At 36.1% G+C, this 11,774-nt stretch overlaps 1 protein-coding gene across 1 annotated transcript; it reads right to left on the bottom strand.

Moving 5' to 3' along the window:
* Positions 1-7,129: 7,129 nt before the first annotated feature.
* Positions 7,130-8,080, bottom strand: LOC114027331 (olfactory receptor 2A5-like). Its single transcript, XM_027841311.1, has one exon. It carries the CDS (start codon positions 8,060-8,062, stop codon positions 7,130-7,132), a length of 933 nt encoding a protein of 310 aa, XP_027697112.1. The 5' UTR covers positions 8,063-8,080.
* Positions 8,081-11,774: the final 3,694 nt, after the last annotated feature.

The raw sequence follows: 11,774 nt of genomic DNA, 5'->3' as shown, positions 1-11,774 counted from the left end.
GACCCTTGGCAAGTACTTAACTTTTCTAATCTGTAAAATGGGGATATTAATAGCATGTGCCTCAAAGAATTATTAGAAGGATCAAGAGATTTTATATTAAAATCAAAAGCAAAACACTCTCATTTGTAAAAGCACAGTAATGTCAAAGGAATACAACAGTAAACCTTCCCAACACCTGCAGTTCTTGCAAGATATCTGGTATCCTCCTAAACAAAAGATACAGAAAACTGAATTAAGTTTGATCTGGTTTGGCAAGGCTTTGATGCTGCCTCCAAATTTCATATAAAAAAACTAGAAATCTTGTCTATCACAATAGGAACAGTGAATCTTCAGGATGCAGACAGTGTGGTTGTTTGACTAGGAAGTTGGATCAACCTACAAAATTTGACTTTTTAAGGTGTTCTGTTTGGTCTGCCCAGGCTCTGGAATACCATGGGCTTTATGGAGTCTGAAAGCCAGGTAACACCTGGCTTTGTAGGAGCAATGATCTTTTACAGAACTACCCCAATGTCAAATGTCAATAGGAGGAAAGCATCAAAACCACAGGCATTTCTTCTTTAGAAAATTGTCTGTTGATATCCTTTGACTACTCCCAACTATTAGAGTAGTTTAAAGCTCAGTGTTATGAAAGGGTGAATTCTCTATAGATTTTGTATGTGAAACTTTTATCTGAGACGTTTGATATAAATAGTTTCCAAATCAATACTTTCTTATTCTAGGTACATTGATTTTGTCCATGCTTTTAAATTTTGCATAGTCAAAATTGTCTATTACCCTTTTAAAATCTTTTCCATCCCTTCTTTAGTTATGAATTTCCATCTAACCATAGTTGTAAAAATTATGACCTCCTATTCTTTAATATTTTCTATATGTTTTATTTTGGATCATTTTCCATTTGGAATTTAATGTGGTATGTGGCATAAAATGTTGGGCTAAAATTATTTTATCTTAATACTTTTTTGTTTGTTTGTTTTCCCAGGAGTTCTTGTCTAATAAAGTCCTTCTTCCAATAGACTATGTTTAAGGATATATTGGATCTTTTCATTCTATGTCTTGTTTATGTAGTCTAATGTGCTGATTGAATTTTCTATTTTCTGACTAGCCCCAAACATAGTTATCATTATTATATTATCAAATTATGATATGATTTAAAATATCATATACTAGAACCAATTTATTCCTGTATTCATTATTTCCTATTAAATTCCTAAACTTTGTCTCCTCCATTTGCTTGTTATTATTAGTCATGTAAAATATCACCTTATCCTTTTGATTGGCAGAATACTAATATTGTGTATTAATTTTTTGATTGTAGTTAAGTCATTTTTCAGTCATGTCTGACTCTTTGTGACCCCATTTGTGGTTTTCTTGACAAAGATACTGGAGTGGTTTGCTATGTCCTTCTCCAGTTCATTTTCCAGAAGAGGAAACTGAGGCAAACAGAGTTAGAGGACTTGCCCAGGGTGACAAAGCTAGCAAATGTCTAAGGTCAGATTTGAAATCATGGATTACATGGAGTTTCTCTGATAAAGACTTCATTTCTCAAACATATAAAAAACTAAGTCAAATTTATAGAAATGAGAACCATTCCTCAATTGATAAATTGTAAAAGGATATGAACAGGCAGTTTTCAGACAAAGTAATCAAAGTTATCTACAGTCATATTAAAAAAATGTTCTAAATAATTATTAATGAGAGAAATGCAAATTAATATAACTCTGAGCTATACCTCACACCTGTCAGATTGGCTAACATGACAGAAAAGTAAAATGATAACTGTTGGAGGGGATGTGGAAAAATTAAAACAGTAATGTACTATTGGCAAAGTTGTATACTGATTCAAACCATTCTGGAGAACCATTTGGAACCATGCCCAAAGGGCTATAAAATCATGCATATCATTTGACCAAGCAATGCCACTACTATGTCTATATCACAAAGAGACAAAAATGAAAAGGAAAAGAATCTATGTGTACAAGAAATATTTATAGCTGCTCTTTTAGTGGTGCCAAAGAATTGGAAATTGAGGAGATGTCTATCAATTAGGGAATGGCTGGATAAATTGTCATATATCATTGTGATGGAATATTACTGTGCTTTAAGAAATGATGAGCAGGATACTCTCAGAAAAACCTAGAAAGAATTATGTGAATTGATGCAAAGTGAAATGAGCAGAACCAGGAGAACATTGTACACTGTAACAGTGATATTGTATAGTGATCCACTATGAATAACTTAGCTATTCTCAGCAATGTAATGATCCAAAGCAATTCTGTAGGACTTATGACAAAAGTGTTGTCCATCTCCAGAGAGAGAACTGATAAAGCCTGAATGCAGATCAAAGATACTTTTTCTTTATTTTTTTATCTGTTTTCTTTCATACAATGACTTACATGGAAATGTGTTTTGCATGGCTATGTATGTATAACCTATGTCAAATTGCTTGGCTTCTCAATGATGGTAGGGTGAGGTGGGAGGGAAAGAATTCGGGAACTCAAAATTTGAAAAAAAAAAGAATGTCAAAATTGTTTTTACATGTAATTGGAAAAAAAATAAAATGCTAAGTAAGAAAAAATAAATATGAATTCTTTGTAGGAAAGGATTGTGTTTGTTTTTCTTTGTATTCCTCAGTGCCTGACACAGTATGAACACTTAATCAATGCTTATTGACTGATTATCTATCTATACATTGCAATACTATTGGGAGTCTCTTTCTCTTGTGAACTTTCCGAAAAGGTCCTCTGCAGCAGGGATCCCTTTCCAAAGAGTTATGTGTGTGTAGTTAAATGGTCATTCACATGGTCATATAAATGGATACCAGTTATATATGATATATTATAAATCTCCAAGGCAAACCACAGGAAGGATAGGTTCCTTTTTAGTTAACTCATAGAATTATAATACCCAAAGACTCCAAGACATAAAGTAGAAGCAAGAGAAACTACATCGCTCCCTCAACAGTTTAAAAAGATGGAAAGCCCAAGATTGAGTAGGAAACAAAAAGATGACTTCTCAGAAAAAGAAAAGCCTTAAACACAAAGGCACAGCACTTAGGTTATTGACACTGTCTCACCCCACAGACATCACTTGAACATTTTTGCTTTGTTCATATGTAGGTTATTAGTATTGATATACTTACAGTTTCTCCTTGTAGAAGTCAAAACCAGTAAACAAAGGGGCCATCTTAGAGACAAGGATCTATATCCCATAACACAGCACAGGAAACACAGGCTATCTTAGCACATAGCTAGACAAGATGTGGTAGTTGCAAGTAACATCCTTCTATTCCTTCCTGTGGGGTGCTAATCCTTTTTTTGTCTATTTTAATATGCTTTTAAAGTTTGGTAACTTTTCCTATAAATAATGCTTTAATTGCATTCCATATATATTTTATATATTATCTTTCTGTCATCATTCTCTTCAATGTAATTATTCATTTTTTCAAACTTGTTTGTAGAAGAGAGATTGTGCATCATACTGATCATTATTTCTTAGACATATGGTTCCCTCCTGGCTTTAGTCCATGTGATTCTCATACTGATGCTGCCCTTCGGGGGGCCTTGGGAAGTCCATCACTTTTGTGAAATACTATGTTTAAGTTTGCCTGTGCTAATGTGTCTCTCAACCAAATTGTGCTCTTAGTTGGGACCTGTGCTTGATTCTCATCTCCTACAATAATATTCTCCATGACATTCTGGGGATCCAGACTCTTTTTATGGCAGTGTCATCATCATGTATCTGACACCAAACTTGAGGAAAGGCAGAAAGTCCTTTCTCTCTTTTATAGTGTATACAACCCTATGCTGAACTCCATGACCTAAAGCTTGAGGAATGCAGGGGTAAAGAGCACCCTGAGGAGAGTGTTCAGGAATGAAAGAGCATTGTAATGGACTGCAGAGAGCATGGTCAAGAAGGTGTATGGGGCTTTGCTTTTCATAATGAGAGCTTATTCAGGTGTCCTGAAGCTCTAATTAATGCCCTAAACTTCCACTTCTTGGAATTTTGACATTGAGCCTAGAGATTGGCCAATATCTGACCTAGATGTCGGATTCAGGGTAGACTGATGAGGCTCTCTGACTTTCTCCTCTAAATATAAGTACTGATTAGGAATAAGGTGTGATTGTCTCTTTCCTTCTTCTTTTCTATAATTTTCTCTCTCCTTATTTCTCTGCTCTTCCATTTTCTTACCCCATTTCACTCTGTTCTTTAGCATCCTCATTTACTCCTCCCCCAAACCATTTCAAAATTCCCCAAGTAATCCATATTTCATTTCAATTTGTTCTCTTGTCTCTCCATTCTCCTTATAGGTCAATATTTCTTCCTGTTAGGTATCCTAATAACATTTTCTCTAAGTAATCTTTTCTCTTCCCTCCTTCTCCCCTTTGCATTAAAACTTGTGATTTTGAAACATATTCTTTTCCTATTTGAAAAATTAACAAAATAAATTATTCAAGAAATGTATGTGTATGTGTTTGTAAATACTGTGTGTAAATTTCTCATTTACAGGGTCCTTTAAGACAACCTCTTCTATGTCAAGGTGTCTTTCATTCATTCATCAGTTTATTCATTTAGCAATAATCTATTAATTCTATTTCTATGTCTACAGCACTGGTTTCTAAGCTGGCTCTTGTCAATTGACCTAAACCTCTAAAAGTCCAAGGTTAATTTCTAAAATTATACCATTCTTGTTTAAATAGAAACAGCAAAACTACATGTAAATTTTTATTCTTGTTAACTCAAAAATTTATATATTTAAACTATTGCCTTGTATGTTAAAACATCAAAGGATAATGGGTAGGGAAAAGGAGGTCAGGGTATAAGAGAGATGTTTAGAGTATCAGAGAAGATAGGTAATCTGATTCAATTCCATGAAAAATTATTTAGAACCTATATTTGTACAAAGTGTTGTAGCACATGCTGGTGATATGGAATAAACCCTCAAGGGATTGTATCCCTAATGTGAATCATATGACAGACTCAGAAGATATCATGTAGGTGTTATCCTGTCTTGGCTCCATAATACTCCATAATTAAAGAATGGTAGATCTAAGCCATAAAGGATAAGAATCCTACCAAAGATGGGTGCCAATGTCATCCATTCCCATACAAACAAGTAGATTTAATGCATAGTGCTCATCAATGTCACAGTGGTTCTTTGTCATGTTTTGGATGCATGTCCAGTAAGACAACATATGTCCCAATTGTTATGTCTGCTGGGCCACCTTCAGAGAGTAACCCAAAACCATGGTTCACTTCTTTCTTTCATGGCCATTAAAATTTTTCTAAAACCTACTGATGATCTTACATTCCATGAAGCATGGGATGTTGAGTTTTCAGATCTAATATCTTTGAAAGTATCAGTGCTATCATGTAAGCAATACTATCAAATGTCATAAAATATCAAAGGATGAAAGGATTAGAATAAATCTACAATAGTGAATTGATATTTTCTAAGGTTTCTGAACTACAGAGACTCATCTTTCCACTTTCCCCAAATTTCCCGATCATTCATGTATTCCTACATAATATATGGTTACCACAAATTGCCAAGTATAGATAGCAGGCTAGTTCTTGCAACATCACAAAAAGCAATGGTGTTAGTATTTCAGTGGATTTCCTCTAAAAGTCTCATTTCTATGTGTTCTTTATGCAAAGTCCTTTCAGCCTCTGTGGGTGAAAATGACAGATTTTGTTGTAGTTTTCAACATTACATCTCATTTATTTTCTTGGAAATTTTCTACAATTAGGTGCTAAATCAACATTTGTTCCATGAAACTCAAGGAGAAGGATTCTACTACATAAAAGTTTTACATTTCCAAACTGCAAGATGTTTCAACATTCACCTGATTGGCCTTTATTTCTCCATTCTGCACTGCAAGTAAGTCCAACAAACAATCATTTTCTTTAACTCCCCCTTTAAAGCAGGATTTGGTTGCTTCCCAAATCGATCCAATAAATGCAGCAGGCCTTTCATTTCACTTAAACTGATAGGTCTCAAAATAAAATTTGCACTTATCCTCTGGATTTCCTCATTGACTTGTGCCAGGGATATTAACTGGTTTCTATTGCCCTATCTCCTGAGTAAACTGTAAATAAATAGGAGAGGGAATCACTAAACTCCCTCCTAAAGACTTATTTTTATATGTTGTTTTTGGTCCATCTCATCACTCTTGGGGAACATCAAATAACACTTCTTAAACATTTTGACACATCTTCAAAAATTTCAATCTTTTGGAACAGCGCCATGTCAAGGGGAAGAGCACTGGACTGAAAGTCTGGAATACCCAGATTTGAATATGGAACTTTGCATTCCAATTCTGCTATGCCATTTGCCCCTGACATTTAAAACACTATGATATATTCTTTGAAAGGATACAAGGCTTACTTTCTAAGAAAGTGATCCCAAATGAAAATAACTACAACTGAAACTACCATCCAAACACAAAACTGAAAAATAAACCACTTAAAGAAACATCCCTTCTATATAGCAGGGCTGTTTTGTGTCCATTCAAATGCCTTGAATCCCAATAACCTTATTCTGGGATTATAGGTCCAGCCTACTGAGGGAAAGTATGAAGTACAGGGGTGGGTAGAGAGGGTCTGGTCCCTCATGGCAAACAAAATTAGAGTAGACTGAGTACACTTATTCCTCATCCAGAAGAAGCTAAGGAACAATTTGAAGGTTCCCAGATGAAATGATGTTCATTCTAAAACACCTTTCCTTAAGGTGTTCCATCATTTCTGCATTCCTCAAGTTCTAGGAATTTCCCTACCCTTGTTGAGTGATTTCCAGCATAGGCTTGAGATGGCTACAAAATAGTTAAATAGGAGAAATATAACTTCAGAATTCTAAGATTTATATAAGATCTAGGTACTTTGGAAAGAAAGAAAATATGTGAGTTGGTGGATGGGAGTGGGGGGAGCGAAAAGCTTGCAGATTCCTTGAACCAGGGTTGTGCTGGGGCTGCTTTGATACATGAAGGGTATTTGGAAATTCTGATTGACTGGGTGTACAAGAACTATTGTTGGCAAAGTTGTAAACATCAGAGTAAACAATGTCCCTACTTTTCAAATGAACCAAAGATACTTCCAAAACTCCTTTGATTCACAGATGCCTCTATGCAGTACCTCACATTGATCTATCCTTCCCTAGTGCTCTCCTCAGAGCACCCTTCACCTCTGAATTCCTCAGGCTGTAGATCAAGGGGTTCAGTGTAGGATTGAAAAGGCTATAAAACAGAGAGAGTATTTTCTGCTGTTCTTCAGGATGACTACTGTTAGGGGTCATGTACATAACAATGGCACTGCCAAAGAAGAGCCCAACCACACAGAGGTGGGAAGAACAGGTGGAAAAGGCTTTCTTTCTCCCCTCCCCAGACTGAATATGCAAGATGGCATGGACAATGTGCATATAGGAGACCAGGACCAAGAGGAGAGGCCCAACTAAAATAAATACAGAAGCAATAAAGACCACAAGTTGGTTTAACCTGGTGTCTGCACAGGCAAGCTTGAGAACAGACAAGAGTTCACAGAAGAAATGATTGACTTCTTGGGTCCCACAAAAGGGCAGCCTCAGGAGGAGAAGCACATGGACAAGGGCCAGCAAAGAGCCAAATAACCAGGAAATAGTGGCTAAGGTGGTGCACAATCTCCAGCTCATGATGACAGTGTATCTGAGAGGGTGACATATTGCTACATACCGATCATAGGACATCACCACCAAGATAAGACATTCTGTGTGGGCAAAAGCCATGTATAAAAAGGTCTGGGTTATACATGGACCAAATGAGATGGCCCTATTTTTGTTAAGAAAATTTGCCAGCATCTTTGGGACATTGTTGGAAGCATAGGAGATGTCAACAATGGCCAAATGTGAGAGGAAGAGGTACATAGGAGTGTGAAGTCGGAAGTCCAAACAGATGAGGCCTAATATCACTGCATTTCCCAGAAGGGTGAGAATATAAAGCAGAGAGAAAACAATAAAAAGGAATAGCTGTATCCCAGGGCCAATAGGAAATCCTAGCAGAATGAATTCTGTGATCAGTGTTTTATTGTTCTCCATGCCTTTATGACAGAAATTATCCACAAATAATGCAGTAAAAAGAGAGCTGAGGAATAAATGAAAATAGATATCAATTATTGAATAAAACCTAAATTTGATTCAAAGTTCAAATGCCATTCTATATGTTAGCTGTATTTTTAAGAATTTGTTTCATTATATTTCTGGTAAGGTATCTCCACCCATTGCAGTGCCCCATATCTCTTTTGTGAACATTTTAACACCAATTTGCTCTCTCTGTTGGATCACTCACTCCAAACTACCTTACACTGGCAATTCTAGGTTCCCGAGAAAAGATGAACACCTCAGAGTTATATTTATTTGGGGAATAGTGTTGAAAGAGAATATATTCCCCTACTCACCACTTAAAAGGTCAGCTAATGGACAACAGATAGCAGGAGAAGCAGGATGACAACCAGCAGACTCTTTAATCATCTAGGCATGAGGTGATGAAGGGCTGCATCTGAGTGTTTGCAGTGTCAGGGGGGGAAATTGGGCTTATGGGAGACAAATTGCTAAATTTTTCCCTCAAAGGTCACTGTTGACCACTCTGTTAGTCTTCATATACTTTCTTTCCTTGGATCCTGGGAAACTATACTTTCCTCATTCTCCTCATACCTCTTTAACTGAAGATTCTCCATTTCTTTCACTGGCTTCTCTTTCTCCATTAACATAGACATTCCCAAGGTTCTCTATGCATTCCTCTTATGTCTTTCAATTAAATTCAATCCATTGAGAATGTATTAAATATGGGCAAAGCATTGTGCTAAGTTCTAGGGAATTTGAAGGCAAAATGAAAACAAATTGTTCCTTCAAGGAGTTTGTTGAGGAGATATACCACACAAAGAGATACTATATATATATATATATATAATATATATATACACACACACACACATACATATTATATATATACACACATACATATTATATATATATATACACACACATACATATTATATATACACACATACAAGTTACATATGTATATAATATGTATGTATATATGTGTGTATATATACATATATACATATATGTATATATGTATACATATATGCATATATATACATACACATATACATATACATGCATACATACATATATGTGTGTGTGTATATATATACTGGAAAAGGGCAAAAACACTAACATCCAGGAGTGTCAAGTGAGGTTACCTATCAGAAGGAACACATGAGCTGAAACCTGAAAATAGTTAGAGTATAGGTAGAGATCAAGAAAGTGTCTTTTCCAGGAATAAGAGATAGTCAATTCAAGTGCATTGAGCTAGGAGAACATGGAAGCAAGCCAGTTTTCCTGCTACAGAGTGCACTGGTTTGCAGAGTACATGAGGGGGAGTAAGATATAATTATAGCCTACCTGAAAAGGCAGGCTAGGCCTAGATTTCAAATGACTTTAAATGCTAAGATCCTCTCTATATGTACAAGGTGCCTTAAAGATCTCATCTACTCTCATTGCTTCAATTATCAACTTGATGCAAATGATCTCTAAATCTTCATTTCCAATTTGTACCTACATCACAAACTCCAGGCTCCCAATCTCATTTGTCTACTGGACATCTCTGTTGAGATAACACACTAGCACAGAAAGTTCATAATGTCTTACACTGTACCCATCTTCTTTCCACCAAAACTTATTCCTCCTCTTTATTTTTTTTCAGCACTTTGCTGGTGCTGAAGCAGGGAATCTCTTGTTTTGCCCATGCCTGAATATGGGTCACAGTTCTAAGGGGCGGTCCTGGGGCGAAGAGGAGCGCTGGCGTGGTGGAGCTTGTTGCAGCAGTGGAGAGGAAACACCTCACCCCTTATCATACCACCTTGGAAGAACTGACACTTTTCAGGTCCCTAGAAGTATCTCTGAAAACAGCTGTATAAACCCCCAAAGCTGGGGACAGTACATTCTCCACATTGGAAACAGACTCTTACCTTAACAAAGAGTTTAAAACTCAAGTAATTGGCCGGGATCATGAGTAAGCAGCTCAAAAAGAATCAGACTATATTATCTTACTTTGGTGACAAAGAAGATCAAAACATACAACCAGAAGAAGACAACAAAGCCAAAGCTCCTACATCCAAAGCTTCCAAGAAAAATATGAATCAGTCCCAGGCTTTGGAAGAGCTCAAAAGGGATTTTGAGAAGCAAGTAAGAGAAGCAGAGGAAAAACTGAGAGTGATGCAAGAAAATCATGAAAAACAAGTCAACAGCTTGCTAAAGGAGACCCAAAAAATACTGAAGAAAATAACACCTTAAAAAATAGCCTAACCCAAATGGCAAAAGAGGTCCAAAAAGCCAATGAGGAGAGGAATGCTCTAAAAAGCAAAATTGACCAAATGGAAAAGGAAGTCCAAAAGATTACTGAAGAAAATAATTCCTTAAAAATTAGAATAGAGCAATTGGAAGCTGGTGACTTTATGAGAAATCAAGACACTGTAAAACAAATCCAAAAGAATGAAAAATTAGAAAACAATGTGAAATATCTCAATGGAAAAACAACTGACCTGGAAAATAGATCCAGGAGAGAGAATTTAAAAATTATTGGACTATCTGAAAGCCATGATCAAAAGAAGAGCCTAGACATCATCTTTCAAGAAATGATCAAGGAAAACTGCCCTGATATTTTAGAACCAAAGGGCAAAATAGAAATTGAAAGAATCCACTGATCTCCTCCTGAAAAAGATCCCCAAAGGAAAACTCCTAGGAATATTGTAGCCAAATTCCAGAGTTCCCAGGTCAAGGAGAAAATATTACAAGCAGCCAGAAAGAAACAATTCAAATATTGTGGAAACACAATCAGGATAACACAATATGTAGCAGCTTCTACATTAAGGGACTACAGGGCATGGGATATAATATTCCAGAGGGCAAAGGAGATAGGATTACAACAAAGAATCACCTACCTGGCAAAACTGAGTACCATCCTGTGGGGGGAAAAATGGTCATTCAGTGAAATAGAGGACTTTTAAGCATTCTTTATGAAAAGACCAGAGCTGAATAGAAAATTTGACTTTCAAATACAAGACTCAAGTAGAACATGAAGAGGTAAACAGGAAAGAGAAATTATAAGAGACTTACTAAGTGTCTTTTATGGCAGTTCTTCCCAACTCAGCTACCTATTACTTACTAAACGGAAGTCACTTCTTCTCTCTGGGTCTCAGTCTCTCATAAAATAAGTGGGATGAACTAGTTTATCTGACTCAAATTGTACTTAGACTCATAGCCAGGAAGATAATTTGCAGAATCTGCCATTATTAACTAAGAAATAGAGGAGATAAAATACCTTCTAGCTAGTAAGTTACAGGTCTAAGATTCAAGCCCAAGATCTTCTGAGCCCAAATTTAGCACTTACCCACCTATATCAGATCTAAAGAAGCGTTCATACTTTTTTCCTTGATTATTGTCTTATAGAGGTTACTTTTGCAATATGAAAGAAGTAAACAGTCATTACTAGAAGCAACTCAGGAATGATAATCTACTGGGATAGGAGGATTCACTCCTTCACTCTGAGGTTGGGTTGTTAGCAAGATAACAGAACCAAAGGCCCTCATCTGATCTTTTATTATTTGAACTGTTTACATTCCTGCATGGAAAGATGATATTTGGAACTCATGAGACCTTTGTCAGTATTAGGGTAGTTGGAGGGAAAAATTATATGTATAGATAGATAGATAGATAGATAGATAGATAGATAGATAGATAGATA

This window comes from Vombatus ursinus, unplaced genomic scaffold (assembly GCF_900497805.2).
Source record: "Vombatus ursinus unplaced genomic scaffold, bare-nosed wombat genome assembly UNPS02014858.1, whole genome shotgun sequence".
NCBI classification, from domain to species: Eukaryota; Metazoa; Chordata; class Mammalia; order Diprotodontia; family Vombatidae; genus Vombatus; species Vombatus ursinus.
This window is presented reverse-complemented; position numbering and strand designations above follow the sequence as displayed.